Below are 17,899 nucleotides of genomic sequence, written 5' to 3'. Positions count from 1 at the left end.
CCCACATATTTTACCTTGATGGAAGCAATTATGTATTTGTTCAGTATCTTGCTTTCTTTCAACTTTATCACATGTCCTGACCATCTTTTCATATCAGCACTTACAGATCTTTCTTCTTTTAAATAAATAGCTGCATAGTATCCATTTTGCAAATGTACACACACACACACACACACACACAATTATTTTAGAATTGTCTACTGAAGGGCATTTTAAGCTACTTCCAATTGTTTGCTTTCCTAACTGCTGCTGGAATGAAGCCTGTTCCCAAGAAAGTTTAGAGGGAGCTTCAGATTGAGTGTGACATATGTCAACTGTGTAGCTGATAAGAGTGACCCTGTAGGACTCTGTACTGAGGGGAGGAGCACGTTTCACTGTGTGGAGAAACAAAGAACTGTGTCCAAAACAGTTTGGCCAACACAATCAGAGATATGAGACTTGCCAACAGTTGGGACAACCTCAAAAAGAGGAGCTCCCTGTTGTGACAGTTTAGTAATAAGGCAGAGGTTGGGTACTATTTCTCAACAGTGATTGCTGGATCAGAAGAGGATTTCCAGACTCAGGTTCAAGCAGGGTTGGTGCAGGGTGTAGATCCCACCAGACAGTCTGGAGACAGCTAGACAGGGTGATGGGCAGCAGAGCTCCAAATCAGGAAACAGCACGTGTGGAAGGAGCAGTGACCTATGGGGAGACTCAAAACTCATAGACCAACCTCTTCCAGGAGAGGGCAGTGCCTCAGATATCAGGCGGGACTCAGGCCAGCAGGAGCCAGAGCTGGGGACTCCGCTGGACAGATTGCAGCAGCCCCGAGCCGAGGAGAAACTGAACTAAACTGTCCTCTGAACACTGTAAGTGACATTGGGGAGTGCTCAGGGAAAGACACAGTGGGACTTCAAACTACCGGGATTTGTCTGTTTTCTAATGTCTACCAGTTTGGGTTTGGTAATAAATCTCTTTTCATCCAGCCTGGCTGTGAGGGTTTGCAATTAAGGGAATTTGGAATCAATTTAAGACGACCAGTTTCTCAGGTTCCTGGGTGCATGCTTGAATCAAAAAGGGAGTGACATGCCTAAAATATAATCGAGCCTTGGGGCTCTATGGATCTGACACAAAGTTTACAAATAGAAAGTTAGCAGAGGGAAAGATATGTAAGAAGTAATGAATTCATCTAAAAATAGAAACTTAGTGTTTAACACCAGTCCTTTCCTTTTGCATTTCAAGGACTATGAAGGATGACCATTGAAACAAACTTTATCGGGGAAGAGCCAGCTGCGGGAACTGCTGTGAGGGCAGATAATCAAAGATTAAAAGCAATTAGTCTCATAGGCCTAAACAATTTCCAATCAACTCTCCCCTGAGTATTGCTTACCTTTCCCGCCGTGTAGTGGTTAGAATCAAATATGGCAAAGCTGAGTTATCGTCAGATAAAGTGTTTCTATTCCTGTTGTTTTTGAGCCTTGTGATAAGAAGGGAAGGAGTGACTTTGGCATTTGCTGGTGGAGTCAAGCCGATTTGCCAGTTGATAAAAGTACTGCATTTAATTATTTGTCAGGCATGGCCAAGTAAGACCCATCACAAACGGATTAAGAGCGGTAGTGAAGTCGAAGGGTAGTTCGCACGCGTTTCTAGAGAAACATCAAGTGTTCGAAACACGAGCAAGGAGAATGAACTTTCTTGGCCGCTTTATTTTCCTTGCGCCTTCTCGAGCCGGGATGTTGGGTGCTCTCCTGGGGGCCGGAGGGTAACCCGCCGTCCAGCACTCGCCAGCCGGCGGCGCGAGTCCTCCGACTGCGAGCCGCGGAGACGCCAAGGGGTTTGGTGCCTTCGGGATGCGACAGTCAGCAGCCGGGGTTGCGGGCGGGAAAGGGAAGGCCGCCGGAGGTTCTCTGAGAGGCCCTTTGCCAAGGCCGCGGCCCCGAACCGAGACCGTCCCCTGCCGCCTCACTCGACAGGGCGCGGCCCCAGAGCCGCCCGGCTGGCCCCGGAGAGGAGGGACTTTCCCCACCGGAAGTGATCCCGGCCAGTCTCGGGGAACTGGGGCACCTCAGCCAGTGTGTCAGGGAAACCCTTCCGGGTGTGCGCCGGGGGTGGGGGGGGTGGGGGGGTGAGGAAAAAAAAAAGAGGAGGCTTCGCCCAGAGTGGCCGCCGCCGCCGCCGGACGGCCCCCGCCCCTTTCCCCTCCGCGAGCAGCGGCGCTGGGGCGCCGGTGAGACCGAGGAGCCGGCCGGTGGCCATGGCCTTGGCGTGACGGAGCCTCCCGGGCGGCCGGGCGGGTGCGGACGGCGGGGTAAGCGGCGGCGCTGGCGGAGGCAGCCGGGTCCGGGTCCGGGCAGGAGCTGGCGGGGAGGAGGGGGTTGCGGAGCGAGGAAGGCGGGCGGCGGTCGGGGGCCCGGCGGTAACGCGCCCCCTCACCCCCCTCCCCACAGGCCGGACGACGCCCGCGGGAGCCGCGGCCCAGAGACCCGCCCGGGCGGCAGTGACTGGAGCCGAGCCCACAGGCCTGGGCCGGCTCGGCGGCGCGAGCAGGAAGCGGGGTCCCTGGGCCCCTTTGTGTGAAGGGCGGGGGGAGGGGTGCCGGGCCAACCCTGGCCGCGGGGGCCCCCGTTGCGCGGCCCCCACCGCTTCCCTCAGGGGCGCGGCGCGTCTCCGCACCCCGCCTCTCGGAGCTTGCCCTCCTCCCCACGCCCCCTGCCTGGGCTTCGGTTCCTATAGGAAGGGCATCACCATCCCATCCCCACCCACCCGACACTTGGCTCTTTCCCCTCCCCCTCCTTTAACTTCCTCTTCTTCCCCCGTTGGGCCCTCGGCCGCTCCGCACTCTCCTCCCCAGTTCGCAGATTTCCGCCCACCTTCCGCCTCCCCGAGCCGCCGAGGCTAGCGGGGTGTTCTTTTCCCTCCCTCTGGTAGAAGTTGCTGAAGGTGAGACTCATGAGGGAATACAAGGTAGTGGTGTTAGGGAGCGGAGGGGTTGGCAAATCTGCCCTTACTGTGCAGTTTGTCACCGGGACTTTCATTGAGAAATATGACCCCACCATTGAAGATTTCTACCGCAAAGAGATCGAAGTGGACTCTTCCCCCTCCGTGCTGGAAATTCTGGACACCGCAGGAACTGAGCAGTTTGCCTCCATGAGAGATCTCTACATCAAAAACGGCCAAGGTTTCATCCTGGTTTATAGCCTGGTTAATCAACAGTCTTTCCAGGTAACCAAACCGAGTCTTGTAATTTGTTAGAAGGGGGTGTGGTGATCCCACATTTACTTCTGGTGAGCTTGAACTGTGTGTTAATGACTATGTTTTGCTTCTGAAAGTTAGACATGGCGCATTTTTGAGGTTACTTCTGGCAGGGAAAAGTATCGGGTTTTTTCTATAGAGAGTCTGCAGTAACAACCGTCAACAAATATTTCAAAGTTATTTTTGCGTCAAAGTGAGAAAGAAATAGGGCAGCCTGTGTATGTTTAGCCTGGAATAGAACCTTCTGAAGTTGCTTGTTCGATTCAACAAGTATTGATCAAGGTACTTAACCAGAACAACATTTAACAGATAACCTCATGTAAATAGAAAACTTTGGAGACAAAATTATTTGGAGCCCGGTATCTGTAACTCCTCTGGGTCTGCTTTCCCCACCTCTTCCTCTGTTCTCTCATCCAGATTCATAAATCTTAGCGTTACAAGATGAAGAACTCAAGACCTGCCTTCTAGGCATTTTACTCACCTTGGGGTGTGTGAAGGAAAGTTACTAACTGAAAAGATTATTACCTAGAATTAATAGCCTACAGAAAGCTAGTGACTCTCCTCTTCTGCAGTTGATCCAAGTTGTTTCTGATAACACTAACTATATTTAAACAAAATATGTGGATCAGAGAACACCGGACAAGTGCAAATTTCTAACCCTGGCTGGGTGGCCAAGCTGGAGGTGGTCCAATTTCTTCTGAAAAATCTGTCCTGTCCTTCACTGGGAGGCAGACCGAAGGTTTAACATTATTTTAAGAGATGCAGTAAATGTTGCTATTTATTCCTTGAAAATAAATAACCTCATATTGACCCATTGTATTGACCTCCATTGATTTAGGAAATGGATAGTTTTTCTGCATTTAAAGGTATGAGCTTAATGTTGCTTAAAAGACGTTAAGTGCTTTACCAAATACAATGTGCTAATTCCACTTTGTATTTAAATTACAGTACTCTAGTGAAGTTTTCCAGTAACCTCGTATAGCTACTTCACGATTTTTTTTCTTTTAAAGAAATAATGAGTATACTGACCAAAACAAAGTATACACTTTGTGTGGGCTTGAATTCCAAAGCAGTAGTAGTAGTATCATAACATCATTTTCCCCCCAGAAAGTACGAAACTATCAAAGGTGCTATTTGACAGGCATTTTCTTTCTAAAGGATCCTCGAGAGATTTGTTATTCTATTAGCTGACTCTCTTGAGGCTAGAAGTCTTTTGAAGGATTTTTCATATGATTTCCATTATATATGCTGCTGTTTTAGGCATAAATATGAAGTGAAAAACTGCCATTATTTCGACAGAAACAAACTCTTTCAAGCCTGACTATCATAAATTTGGTTTCTCATTTGAACTTGTGTTTCAGTAAGGACACGGGAAAAAAGCTTAACCTAGAAGACCAAATAGATAACATGAGCAAACAAAATCGTTGCGAACATCAAATAGTGTTTTCAGACACATTCACAGTCCTCTGCTTTTCCTCCTTCCCACAAGTGAATATTCCATTTACTGTTAACTATTCAAATTAAACACATTTGATATTTTAGTCAAATCTTTTAAGTCATGGAAAATTAAGAATATTGTGAAGTTAGTATTAAATCTATAAAACTGCCTTAAATCAATACTTCCCACCCCACCCCCCGCCACTAAAGTTGATGCTACCTGAGAATCAGCAAGGCTCTTTTTATTATCAATTGTAATTAGAAAAAATAATACACTTGGGGAGAAAATTCAAGTTGTAAAACCTAACTAGGCAAAAAAAAGTATGACTTTCTCCCTGCTCAGACTCCTCCTAGGTGCATTTGTCCCTCCCAAGAGCTGCTCACCGTTAGATTGGTTTCTAGTTTATTTTAAGGTGTTTGATTTTACTGGGATGAAGGCCTACCATTACATTTAAAATGAAATGTTTAAGTGTATAAATCTGTTTTGAACTGGCCTTCTAGGCATGACCCAGTGTTTTTGTTGCCACCTGAAACACTTTCTCTCAGGCACTCTTGCTAAATGGCTAGGAATGCCTAGATGCCACAAGCCTGTGGCAGGATAACAGGTGTTTTCAGGAGTGCTGACAAACTGGCAGGTTTCAGGCAATAGCTAAACATCCTTATGTACAAATGAATTCATATTTGGAAACTTTTAAAATCAGGACAGACTAGGGGAAAGAAGTATGAGTCCTAAGGTTGGTGTGTGCAGCCTACATTTTATATTCTTGACAGAAACCCAGCAGGTGGGATCTGTGGAAATTATCAAACTCCTACTTCAGTGGAGAAAAATGTTTATTTTCTCCATTTGGGTATATGGTTTTATTTTGGAGTCAGCTTTCTGTAATCCCCAAGGGATGACTTCTTGTGATATTGTAATACTTCTGTTATGGTCATACAGACAGCATAATTTTATTTTCTCTTTGTGATTGTTTGAATAGGATATCAAGCCCATGAGAGATCAGATTGTCAGAGTGAAGAGATATGAAAAAGTCCCACTTATTCTAGTGGGAAATAAAGTGGATCTGGAACCGGAAAGAGAGGTTATGTCTTCAGAAGGCAGAGCTCTGGCTCAAGAATGGGGCTGCCCTTTCATGGAAACATCGGCAAAAAGTAAATCAATGGTGGATGAACTTTTTGCTGAGATCGTCAGGCAAATGAACTATTCATCCCTACCCGAGAAGCAAGATCAGTGTTGTACAACTTGCGTTGTCCAGTAAAAAAAAAAAAAAGAAACCTCAGTCATGGCCATACCGAGCAGGTTAGTTGTCAATGGAACCTTATGAGTTCAAGAGTGTTTTGATTTTGATCGAATATGACAAAAAGCTGGTTAATATTAATACACATTGTGCTACCTTCAATTTCCTTATTTGTTTTTAAAATAACATTTCCCTTAGCACAAAATAGTCACCATGCAGTGAAGAAAATAAAGATAGAGATAAGCAAAATGAAGGTAAGAGATTGCCTGTATTCCTAGCACTAAGATATATTTTTTAAGAGTGAATTAACTGTTCTCTTTCTGCTTCATTGGTAACATTCCTTTGGGTGGTGTAAGTTAAAGGATAATACACCTTTTCCCTGTTCTAGTGATTTTGCATCCAATAATAATTTCAGAAGATGATTGGTTTTATGTTTTCAGCACTTTTCTGTCCCAGGCTAGAGAGCTGCTATAATTGAAATCATCAATTTACTAATCACCAAGTGCTTGATTTAATAGGATGATTATTTAATCAAGTTCATCTGTACCTTGCACTTAAGGGATTTAAGTGACCTCTGATAATAACAAATTGTAGTGCCACAGCGTACCTTGACTTAATTATGAATATATGGTCCAAATGAGAATCTGGTAAAATCATCTGTGTTGTGTTAGAAGAGACACACCCAAGCCCAGGCAACGTTTTATTCAGTTTAATAAATAATGGAGTTATTAAGAACATTAACAAGACCTTCACACCTTTCATTGAGTTGAATGATAACTTCATAAAAGTTTTTTCAGATGAATGAGTTTTTAAAAAAGCAAGGTTACATAAGACTTACTGAGCATTTTAAATGGGATTCTTTTATTCATATCATGATCTTTTAATCTAGATTATAATTGAACAGATAGTCTCACTTAGATAGTAACCCTTACATAACAAGATAAAACAACCAATATCCTGGATGACTGTGAAACCACAGCAAATGGCAGACTAGCCTGACAATCTCAGGACTGGAATTGATTGTTTTGAGCCAAGACTGACCTCAAGTCTAGGAAGCAATGTTGCAAATGGCAACAGGCATTTCAGATTGCAGTGATGATTCCTAATCAAAGGTCTGGCTTTATATGTGCTCCCTGAAGAAAAGAGTAACCATCCCTAATGTATCTTTTCAGACAGATACTGTCAGGTACTGTCACCTTTGAAAATGAAGGATGACAACAGTGCTTTATTCAAAATGCTTTCACGCGTCAGCTATTTAGCATACTGGAATATGATGAGAACACATTTATTTTCTAATACCTGGCTACATCTGTTATGGCATCACTGTTCAGATCACACTCCAGCATCTGTTCATTTGATACCATCACTCTTACAGTATAGTTTTTTGAAGCAGGAACGGGCATATGTAGGTGATCCTGTCCTGTGTTCATGTTTCCATGATCTCTTAGATCGTAAGCCAACTTCAAGTTTGAACAAGTTGTATGTGGTGATTGCATCTTTACCATTGCACTCTCTTTCCTTATCTGACACTTTTAACTGGGCAAATGACAGAAATCTATATGTTTTAGTGTTGTCATCTTTATAAATAACCAGCTCCCCCAAAATGTTCCCAGTTTTCTTTCTATCACTAATGTAGACAGCTACAGGAAGTAAGCTGAATAAAATTCAGATTAGCAGATGGATAGTTTCTAAAGTGATTTTTAAGTCTCTTACTCTGAATTCTCTCTAGGTTTATTTCATTTTATAGCTTATGTGATCTAAATTACTTTTAATCCATTTGGTTAACTGTGGGAATGATTAAATAGAATTGCTTTATATCTCAAGCCAACTATGTTTTTTGTTGACACACTAAAACTCAGAAAATATTAATGCCAACAACTGCTCATTTTTTTATGATAATAGATCAAGTTGCCTGTTTGCCTGTGTAGGCTTTTGTTTGGTTTTAATTGTTGTAAGCAGAATACATACTGAAGGTGTGAGCATTGGACTAAAATAAGCAGCCAAATGTCTGAAAATATTAAAGGAAATTTCCTGACGGAGATCTTTTAGAACAAAGCACACTATACTTTTTCTTTTCTGACATCACATAAGATGGAATTGATGCATATGGGAATCTGTAACCTGAGGCCTGTAAAGTTTGTGCCTGTGTTTGCTTACTATTTATCTAAAAAAAATAGGTGATGGATTCTGAATCCTGTAGCTTGAGTCACAGAGATCCAAGGTCTGTCGGTCCCAGATCTAGACTGAAGATCAAACTCTGACAAGTAAAGGTGATTTGAGAAATATTTGTCCTTAATAGAAGAGTACCTTTGTCCAAGTGAGAAATCATAACATTCAGATAAGTCAGAAGAACAGTTGGGATTGTTGTAAGTTGGTTTCTCTTAATCAAAAGGAGAAATTTAAATACTCTAAGAATTGCTTCTAATAATCGCTCACATTTCTTACCACACTTCAGTGTGGGTCACCGGTCTCTTGCCCAACACCTGTTTATCTGCATGGCTCCCCAGATTGTTTCCCTACCTTTCACCCTCCCACTGGCTGTAGTCTTAGTGTGAGTTTTGAAGCCCAGATTCTTTACATGCTGTTTTCGTGGGGAGGTTTCCTTACTGACCCGAGGAGCCTGCCATCAAGGGCCTTGAAAGACTTTACTGTGAAGCAGCAGTATAATAGAAACCCAGGTCAGCTCTGCAGGCCTGGTTTGCTTTTATTAACTACATCATAGTCCTCTGTATATTGGTGTAAATAATTGACAATTGGCTCTTTTGGTACACTGTTGTTGAGAATGATGGGTGTTTTGTTAACCATCTCATAATACTACAAAAGAAGTAAATCACAGTGCTGTGGGCATTCAGGGAAAGGAGAGACTACCATCCAGTTAGAGCAGATTTCTCAATACTCTGGGCTCTTTGTTATGGGGACTGCCCTGTGCATTGTAGGATGTTTAGCAGTGTCCTTGGCCCCTACTTACTAGATAGATGCTGGCAGCATTCTCCCCACCTCCTAGTTGTGACAAACAAGAATATCTCCAGACTTTGCCTAATGGCTCCTAGGGGGCAAAATCACCCCTGGCTAAGAACTACTGACTTAGAGGAATTGGAGAATGGTAACACTTGAGAATGGGTAGGATTTTAATGGGTGGGGGAGGGGTAAAGATGATTTCCAAAGAGAGGGAATGCCAAAAAATAATACGCCTTAATTAGTAGTCTGTTGATTCCCTGAAAGGAAGATGGGAATTGCAGTAAAGTTATCCTTCAAACGTAACCATTTGATGAATACCCTTTTGGCAAATAGAATTTTTAAAGAGATTATTTCTCAAGGATTTCTGTATCTCAGTCCAGTATTGATGAAAGTTATTTTTTAAAAAAAAGAAAACCAGAATAAAAAAGGTGTTCTTCACTACGGTTTGAAGGTCTCCTGCAGGATTTTATCCTATTTTTTTCGTGTATTATGGAATGGGTTCTCCCAATGAGAGTAAATGGTGCATAAGAGTACCAAACACCAGCAATCAAATTGAAAGAACAAAGATCATTATTTATGTCAGCCTCAGTTCATTATATATGTCAGCCTGAAGAAAAAGCGAGATTCTTGATTCAAGACCAGCACATCATTTCACGTGGCAGCAGAATGCCTGGGATGTTAACAAAGGCTCCTGAAAGGCTGAACCATCTATGAATGTCATTTTAGTCTAGCTGGCCTTACCATTTCTAAACACAGTGGAATTGATTAGCATTTTCGGGGTTTTTTAAATAAATACGTGGAATCAGAATTGTTCTTAATCTTTTGTCTCCCGGCTTTTAATTAGATATGATGTGCTGAGGATTTAGCAAACGGAAGAGGGAAAATCATGAAAATTAAATCACATTGTGTACTTTAAAATGCTGGCATTTTCATGTCCAAAGTTAAATATTAATCCTATTAGTGAAACACTGGGGTGGAATTCTGTTGCAGAAGTTACAGTTTAGATACTTTTTTTTTCTGCCCTATTTTGCATATCACCTTGAGTAGGGAAAATAGCTTCTTTTAAATGCTCATTTGTCATCCAGTTCACTTGGTGTGAGCCAAAATAGAGCCTGTGGCATGACAGCCCTGGAAGGAGCGGGCAGCATGCTTTGGGGGTAGTATAAAGACCTGCAGTGGAGCTGGGGTATAAGAGGGTCCTTTCTGCCACCCTAATTTTCCCAGACCTTCACTGACACCACCCTCCCCTGCCAAAAGGTTCATGTTTTGGGACTGTTCAGAGTGAATAGGTGCCTAGTTAGACCTGCTCTGGGTGTGGAGGTGTGTGGTGATAAGAATGACTCTTGGTATATCTGTTACCTCTTTAATTGCTTCCTTTTAACCCGAGATTAGGCTTTTATTGCAGAATGAAATGCATATGAGCCATTCAGTTTTACTCCATTACTTCTCTGGCTTAGAATGAACCATCAGTAGAATTAACAAAAATTGCATCATAGAGTTGGAGAGTTGCCACCGAGGAAGTATTCTAGCCATACTACAGGAAAGATTCTCCTCGTGGGATTACTTCTCTGTGGAATTCGAAAATCCAGAAGATAATATCACTAAGAAAAATTTAGGTCCTGTCAGCTGTTGGAAAAACTTACCCTACCAAAAACATACTCCCAAATTCTTTTGATTAGCTACAGTTTTGGGAACATCGGATTCAGAAAAAGCGATTTCGAGTGGAGGGGCGTAGTACCCTACCTCATCTCATTCAAAGCTAGTGGCTGGAATCCGATCATTGGGCTCATACTCTGCTTATTATCAGTAAACATGCTCATACTACCTGAGATCTCAGAATTCATTATTTTAAGTTTATGGAGATTTTAGGTGTAGGGCAGAAGAAAACAGCTTATCCCTTATTTTCTACCCAGGGTTTGCCATAAACTTTTAGGGTATGTAGTCTCCTTAAAGCATGGTTCTACTTTTTTTTTTTTTTTTGGTTCTACTTTTATTCAAAGATTTGATGCCATAGTTTCAGTATTTAACTTGGATACAAAAATTCCAAGTAAAAGAATGTGAAGGGAAATTCATTTTGTTAAAAAATTCCTTTGGGGGATGCCTGGGTGGCTCAGTGGTTGAGTGTCTGCCTTTGGCTCAGGGTGTGAGCCTGGGACTCAGGATCGAGTCCCACATTGGGCTCCCTCCATGGAGCCTGCTTCTCCCTCTGCCTATGTCTCTGCCTCTCTCTCTCTCTCTCTCTGTGTCTCTCATGAATAAGTAAATAAATATTTTTTTAAAATTCCTTTGGTTAAATCTCCAGAATATTATATATCTAAAACTAGAAAAAATTAAAATTGATTATGGTTGCACATTTATATTTGCTAAAAGGAATGCTAGTAAATACCATTGTATTTAGAAATGGTAGATCCAGCTAAGCTAAAAAGACATTCATAAACTGCTAAGCGTTTCAGGAGCCTTTGTTAATATCCCAGGCATTCTTTTGCCACGTGAAATGATGTGCTAGTCTGGAATCAAGAATCTCCCTTTTCTTCATGCTAACAGAAATAATGATCTTTGTTCTTTCAGTTCTGTGTTTGGTACTCTCGGGTACCAATTGACCCTACTTGGGAGACCCTATTTCATCATTTCCTGGGTAGAAGGTTTGGACTGTTGCCGGGGAGGGGGGAAGTGTATGTACACGTACTCTCTCTTAACAAAATCAAAATAGAGAAAAAGTGAAACCACTTAAGCAAGAGTTTGAGCAGAAGCTTCCAGAGTTGAGATTTGTTGGGTGTCTTACTGGAAGCTTGATTGTTGAGGACAAGGATCACTTGTGTTCTGTCTGAAAAGCAGCAAGTTATACTTCTGCAGTCTGTCTGGATGTGCTGTCCTGGGAGTTAAAAAGTCGGAGTTTGACCAGCTGCCTTTAAAGCTTCTGGAATGTTTTTTAAATAAATGAGAGTTGTCAGTACGTCGAGAATGTTGCCGTCACAGTGTGGAACAAAAACGTTTATATTTTACGTTCTATGAAATTCTAATCTTGAGAGAGACTGTCCTTTTGGCTTAATGAGAGCTTTTGCTTCAGGATTTGTTACTGTAGAGAATCAAAATTTATTACTCTTCTGAAAAAGAGCTGGTATTAATACTTTGCTTAATGGTATGCCTCATATTAATATTGTTGAGTCAGACCCAGGATTTATCTATGTCTCTTGATTTCACTGGAGACTTGTCATCCTGTGAAATGTGGATGGACCAAATGTTAACCAGATTTTTAGAGGGTCAGAAATAATGCATCTGTCACCTTTTATTTAATGTAGATTATGGTTCATAAGCTGGTTTGTATTCTTAGTGCTTATTTTGGCTCAAAACAATTACTGCTTCCTCAATTTGATTTCAGAGAATGCCTGAACTAAAACATCATCTATTACAAGTCTTCACTATTTAAGAGACAGAGGCATATTTGAAAATCCCAAACTCTATAATCTATTTTTTAATGTGGATTAAAATTTACATCAAATTTACTAATTCAAATCAATTGAGAGAAGTCTAATCTGAATTACTGAGAAGTCTTCACACTGAATTGCACATATATTGAATACTGTTGTGTTCAAATGCGTATAAAAATTCAAATGAGGCTAAAAAAATATAAAGGACCTCAGTCTGGATATCAAAGACATAATTCTGGTCTTCTAGAATTTATAGCATAGTTGAGAAATGAAAATAAGAAATATCCAACGTTTGCATACTTTGGAAGGTACTTTCACACATTACCTTATGTGATATTTACCACAATCCTTGAGGAAAGAATTTTTATCTTTATTTTAATGATGAGGAAACTGGACTTGCTTGAGCTTAAATAACCAGTGTCTTAGTTAACAATTTTATGCAAAAAAAAGATTTAGTTTTAATTGGAAAAAAATGTTTTATAATCATTTCTAAGGAGGCAGACAAATTCTATTTTTCCTAACATTTTTAGGTGGCAGAATTTCAATAATGAGCAGAGAGACGTTCTTTAAAAGTAATCATTTTTATGATATAGCTGCTAATAAAGAGTTCTCTCAGGCTCTTTGGACACTAATAGAAGTGTAGCTGTCAAGTGAAATTAAAATTATGCATGTATAAATATTGGTAGAACCTTTAGATCTTAAATTGGTTTCACTTGGCATTCTTTCATAGTTGCTGTTTTACTCTGTTTCTGGCTTCATTTAACAACTTTTATCTTTTACATTAAAAAAAAACAAATGTAATTCTACTCCCCTAGAAGCTATAGTGATCCAGCACAGATCCATCCAGGATTTTGTGTCTGAATGAGAGGTTTTTTTTTCCTTAGTGTTAATTAGAAGGGCAGAAGTCTGTCAACTGTGAGAGTGGAGGCTGAGAAATCCCAGTCATAGGAGAGGTATCTGGTGGGGAAGATGTCCAAAAGAAAACAGACCAGAATGGGATCCGTGAGCTACTGCCCATCACTTAGCATCCATCCCAGGTCTGGGTACTTACTGGATGCTCAGTAGCTAGAACCTGATTGGATTACATTTTCATATTTAAAAATTTCCCCCAAATGCTACATTTTGAAGAAGTTTTGTATACTGCCAAGTTTGCTCATAATTAAGATGCATTTAATTCTAATGCCATTTCCCATCAAAAATATGAAGACATCATTTTTTTTCACTCAGCATAATACCCTCCAGTTCCATCCACGTCGAAGCAAATGGTGGGTATTTGTCGTTTCTAATGGCTGAGTAATATTCCATTGTATACATAAACCACATCTTCTTTATCCATCCACCATTTGCTTCAACATGGATGGAACAGGAGGGTATTATGCTGAGTGAAATAAGTCAATCGGAGAAGGACAAACATTATATGGTCTCATTCATTTGGGGAATATAAAAAATAGTGAAAGGGAATAAAGGGGAAAGGAGAAAAAATAAGTGGGAAATATCAGAAAGGGAGACAGAACATGGAAGACTCCTAACTCTGGGAAACAAACTAGGGGTGGTGGAAGGGGAGGTGGGCGGGGGGTGGGGGTGACTGGGTGGCAGGCACTGAGGTGGACACTTGACGGGATGAGCACTGGGTGTTATTCTGTATGTTGACAAATTGAACACCAATAAAAATAAATTTATTTTAAAAAATAAATAAATAAAAATAAAAAATATGAAGACATCAGATTCAAAGTACAAGTAATATTCTGCCACTTTTATACTGTGAAATCTTAGAAACTGGTAAGAACATTTTCAGTATTGTACCAAGTATAAAACAAGTATAAAGTATAATAATGTATTTAAAAACAGAGTAGTTACATACACACAGTATGTTATATTCAGTGCATCATTAGTGTTTCTGATTTTCAGTGACTCTTTGTGACCACATAAAATTACCTTTTAATTCAAACTGATGGGGAACACAGTGAAATTCCACCTGAAGATAGTGATTCTGGTGCCAGTTCAGGGTGTGTTTAGATCTGTTGTCAGTATTCTCATTTGAAATTGTAATCTATATTTCTATTTTTTATGACATTTTAATCTTAATTGCAGATAAACTCAGAGGAAATTTGCACAGATGCTGCTTTGGAGAACTTTACAACCTGGGTTGCAGAACTGAGCCTTGGTAAACCTGTCTCTATTACAGCATGTTGCCATACATCTAATTCAGCGCATAAGGTCTTTGGCCTTCAAGATCCATCGACCTTAAACAGGAATGCTTTTAGCACGTTTACCATATGTTTAAAATCTTTTCTTTATCAATCAGTCCTTTTGTAGCTTTCTAAGTTCTTATTGATGGCTAATATGCAAGAATTAATTTTTAATATTTTAATTGATTTTCTTTAATCAGTTTCTCAACTTGTATTTATTACTCAAACTCAGTATTACCTACTCAATGCCTTTTAAAAGAAAGTTATAATGGAGAAAAAAATTGAGCCTTAAACAAATGGTTACTTCTGTATATTACCTCGCACCAGTGCTTCATTCTATTTGTAAAATCTTTCTCCTTTAAATGGTTGGTTAATACTTTGAGACTTTGTTTACGTGTGGCAGTGTTGTAAAAAGAAACTAAAGATCATGTTTTACCCTTATGGATGGAATATCCCTTTTCCTCAAGTGCGGTTTGTGATGTGTTTTTGGAATGAACATGTTCTGAAAGTTCCAACTGATATTTGAAATTGATGGTAGAGCATTTAGCTGAAGAGTTAAGCATTTGATTCCATTAGGTTTTCACATGTGTTAATCTCATTTACAGCATCAAATTGCAGCAGTAACATTTTCCTTTCTGTGAAGTTCTAAATTTAGTTATGACCTACTTAGCAATGCCTTTGAAAAGGGATACTGTATCCATGGTAAATTAATTGTATACCTAAACAGAGATCGCTCAGCTTTGCCTGTCAGGCTTGTAATTGACATCTAGTAGACTCCTGCACATGTAAAATTGAATTCAAATAAAATCATATACACTTTCTAGTTCTTAATATTTGTCTTTCTGGATAATAGTTTAAAGCAATATTTGTTAAAGTTTTCTTGCACTATCACAATTGCTTTTTAGTTTTTTCTCAAGAAGCATGTTCGTAGTAGAGACAAAAATCTGTGTAACAGGAGAGGATAGCGCCAAGTCTCTGGGCTTTTTGTTTGTTTTTTGGAACTTTTTTTTTTCCAAATGTGCTTCTAATAGCCATTGCCTTCCATGTTGTTTACCTAATCAGCACATTTTGTCTGAATACTTGAACATTTTAACAGTAACACAGGTATAGAAACAGAAAGGAAACTCATAGAGTAATCTTTTGGTTCAGTTTTAACATCTTGACAACAAACGCTTTTTCTAGCAATGACTTTAAAATTTTGTAAGTTTGACAGTATTTTCTTGTTGGGTTTTTATTTGGTTTTAGTTGTGTGCTTTTAATTTGCAGAAGTTAGTAACTGCAGCTCACCTGCACCAAAGTTCTCAACTCTAAGAGCCCAGCTTTAGTCATTTGAACATGCTTCTAAATAAAACAAAACAACAAAACCAAAACTATACTTTTGATCTATAATAATAGCTCAATAACTTTGTCAAGGAAAGCTCTAATATATGCAGTGATGGTTTATGGAAGGGTGTGGCAATTTTAAATTTATATTGTGTGTGATGTTCAAATAAAGTGATATCTACATTCATGTGGTTTATTGGTCAGCATGACCATTAATTATTACGTAATTGATTAAACTTTGATTTCCTTTTTTAAAATCGTGTTGCATTTGATTCCTGATCAGATTCCCTCAAAGTGAACCCTTGATCTGATATTTTGGATTTTATGGTGAGATTGTAAGGGTGGAAGCCGTTAAAACATTGTTCCTTATTTATAAACCACTTGAAGTAAATACCTGATTTTAAGTTTGCACTTTAATATCAAACTTAAAAATGAAACAGTTCAGAGTAGGTTAAGTGATCATGGTTCATCGTTATTAGATGTGTGAAATTCTAAAGGAATCAAATAATTCATGATGATTTAAAATTTTTCTGCAGATATTTTTTTTAATATAGTGTTTGTTTCCTATGGATAGCGCCCCACCCCCCACCCCCGCCCCCGCAGCATTGACCTCAACAGCAAATTTAACTTGAATTCACTTAGGATCACAGGAATCAGGGGAAAGTGATTTAAAGGTGGTTTCTCCAGCACATTTTAAGAAAAGGGACCAAAAGTTATTTTAGCTTCCTGAATAGATTGCATGTCCAGTTGCTTATTAGGATAATAAATTAATATTAAATGCAATATATGTCTTGTCTTTACTATGGCATCTGTTTAGGAGTTGTTCAAATCACTGCAGTAGGGCTCTGCAAATAAAATAATGTAACCTGTTAATGGATCTAATGTACTGTAACTATCAATGAAAGGTAAAAATCTCAAATAACAAGTACAAGCATTGAACAATGACCTATAAAGATTTGTAAAAGTAAAATTTTTCCAATAGATTTCATTCTTGTCATTTTGTAAGATGACCCTGCAGTCCACCTGTTTGTAACTTTTTTAATAAAATAGACATCTGTATTACCCAGGTTGGTTTCTTGAATTTTTTGATGTTACTAATTTGAGACTCGCTAACTTGTAAATCTTTCTCATAACTGAGAGCCATTACTTTTTATCAAGATGATTGTTGTGTTATAGTACATATTTAAACAAGGTAAACGTTCACTTGTGAACTTAGTCACCATTCTAGCATATGTGGAGGAAAACTAACCCATATCCTAAAATGTAATATTTAATCAATTGAATCACTTCCAAATAAATTACAAATGAGAAATAATGGGTGAAAAAGATTAATATATGTGGCTTGCCACATTTGGAGAAAGTGGTTCAACGACAGATCTGTTGGCTGGGAATTACCCATGTATAAGAGATTTCAGGCAGTACTAAGCAATATAATCAAATTTTAAACTACCAGATGAATTAAGAACATTCAACACAATTGAGTTACCACTGTTTTATCCAGTGAAAGGCTTTGCCAGTCACTTTAATTCACTGCTTCATTCAATATTTTTTCTAAGCAGATTTTTAACTTCCATGTTTTTTTGGACATGTCTTTGTATCCAAATATACATGGACTGGATTTTTTTTTATTTGTTAAAATGGGCAGGTTTATATACCTATGTCATAGCACATAGATAATATCTTACTGTTTATTACCATTGGTTATCGGTCTGGAGTCAGGTTCCACACAGCTCATTATGCTGTGCTAGACGCAGTCCTTGAAGTCCAAAAACCCTTTGTCTACAACGAAGGTACTCATGATTTCAAGGTCCTTCCCTTTTTCTCCCCACTGAAGTGATATCCCTTCATCTGGCAAGGTCAACGTTTTTAACCAAATGAATAACAGATGATGAGAGGATGGACCAGCACAAGAGCTAAGGAGTTCTAGCCCAATGAGCCCAACCTGTGCTGGATATCAATCAGTGAGCTACTCCAATACAGCCAGGTGACTTTTCTTTTTTATCCCTCCCTGTCCTCTTTGTGGTGTTCTCATGCACAGAGAAGATTTATCTGGTCTTCACACTCCAGGACGTAGCAGCTTGGGATCAAGGTCCAAGGC

At 39.6% G+C, this 17,899-nt stretch overlaps 1 protein-coding gene and 1 long non-coding RNA gene across 3 annotated transcripts in view; one reads left to right on the top strand and one right to left on the bottom strand.

The window, feature by feature from the left end:
• The window catches only part of LOC129518709 (uncharacterized), a 122,496-nt gene extending 120,434 nt beyond the window's left edge, over positions 1 to 2,062 (bottom strand). The window contains exon 1 of the long non-coding RNA XR_008666229.1: positions 1,370 to 2,062. This is a non-coding gene — a long non-coding RNA (uncharacterized LOC129518709). The remainder of the gene's footprint in view (positions 1 to 1,369) is intronic.
• RAP2C (RAP2C, member of RAS oncogene family) lies at positions 248 to 16,863 on the top strand. Of its 2 annotated transcripts, none has more exons than XM_055338909.1 (4): positions 248 to 848; positions 2,427 to 3,201; positions 5,646 to 5,965; positions 14,381 to 16,863. In XM_055338909.1, the coding sequence occupies exons 2-3, from the start codon at positions 2,929 to 2,931 to the stop codon at positions 5,922 to 5,924; spliced, it is 552 nt and encodes a 183-aa protein (XP_055194884.1). In that variant the 5' UTR covers positions 248 to 848; positions 2,427 to 2,928; the 3' UTR covers positions 5,925 to 5,965; positions 14,381 to 16,863. The 2 variants fall into 2 exon arrangements, with proteins under 2 accessions (XP_055194884.1, XP_055194883.1); XM_055338908.1 differs by lacking the exon at positions 248 to 848 and adding an exon at positions 2,121 to 2,287.
• The last annotated feature ends 1,036 nt before the right edge of the window (positions 16,864 to 17,899 follow it).

The sequence above is a fragment of the Nyctereutes procyonoides genome, unplaced genomic scaffold, assembly GCF_905146905.1.
Source record: "Nyctereutes procyonoides isolate TBG_1078 unplaced genomic scaffold, NYPRO_anot_genome, whole genome shotgun sequence".
Taxonomy (NCBI): Eukaryota; Metazoa; Chordata; class Mammalia; order Carnivora; family Canidae; genus Nyctereutes; species Nyctereutes procyonoides.
Note: the sequence above shows the minus strand (reverse complement) of the source record. Positions and strands in the feature narration are given on the sequence as shown.

Coding starts and splice junctions, on each gene's coding strand:
- RAP2C (XM_055338909.1), top strand. CDS start 2,929: ATGAGGGAATACAAGGTAGTGGTGTTAGGGAGCGGAGGGGTTGGCAAA. Junction 3,202..5,645: donor TTAATCAACAGTCTTTCCAG/GTAACCAAACCG, acceptor TTGTTTGAATAG/GATATCAAGCCCATGAGAGA.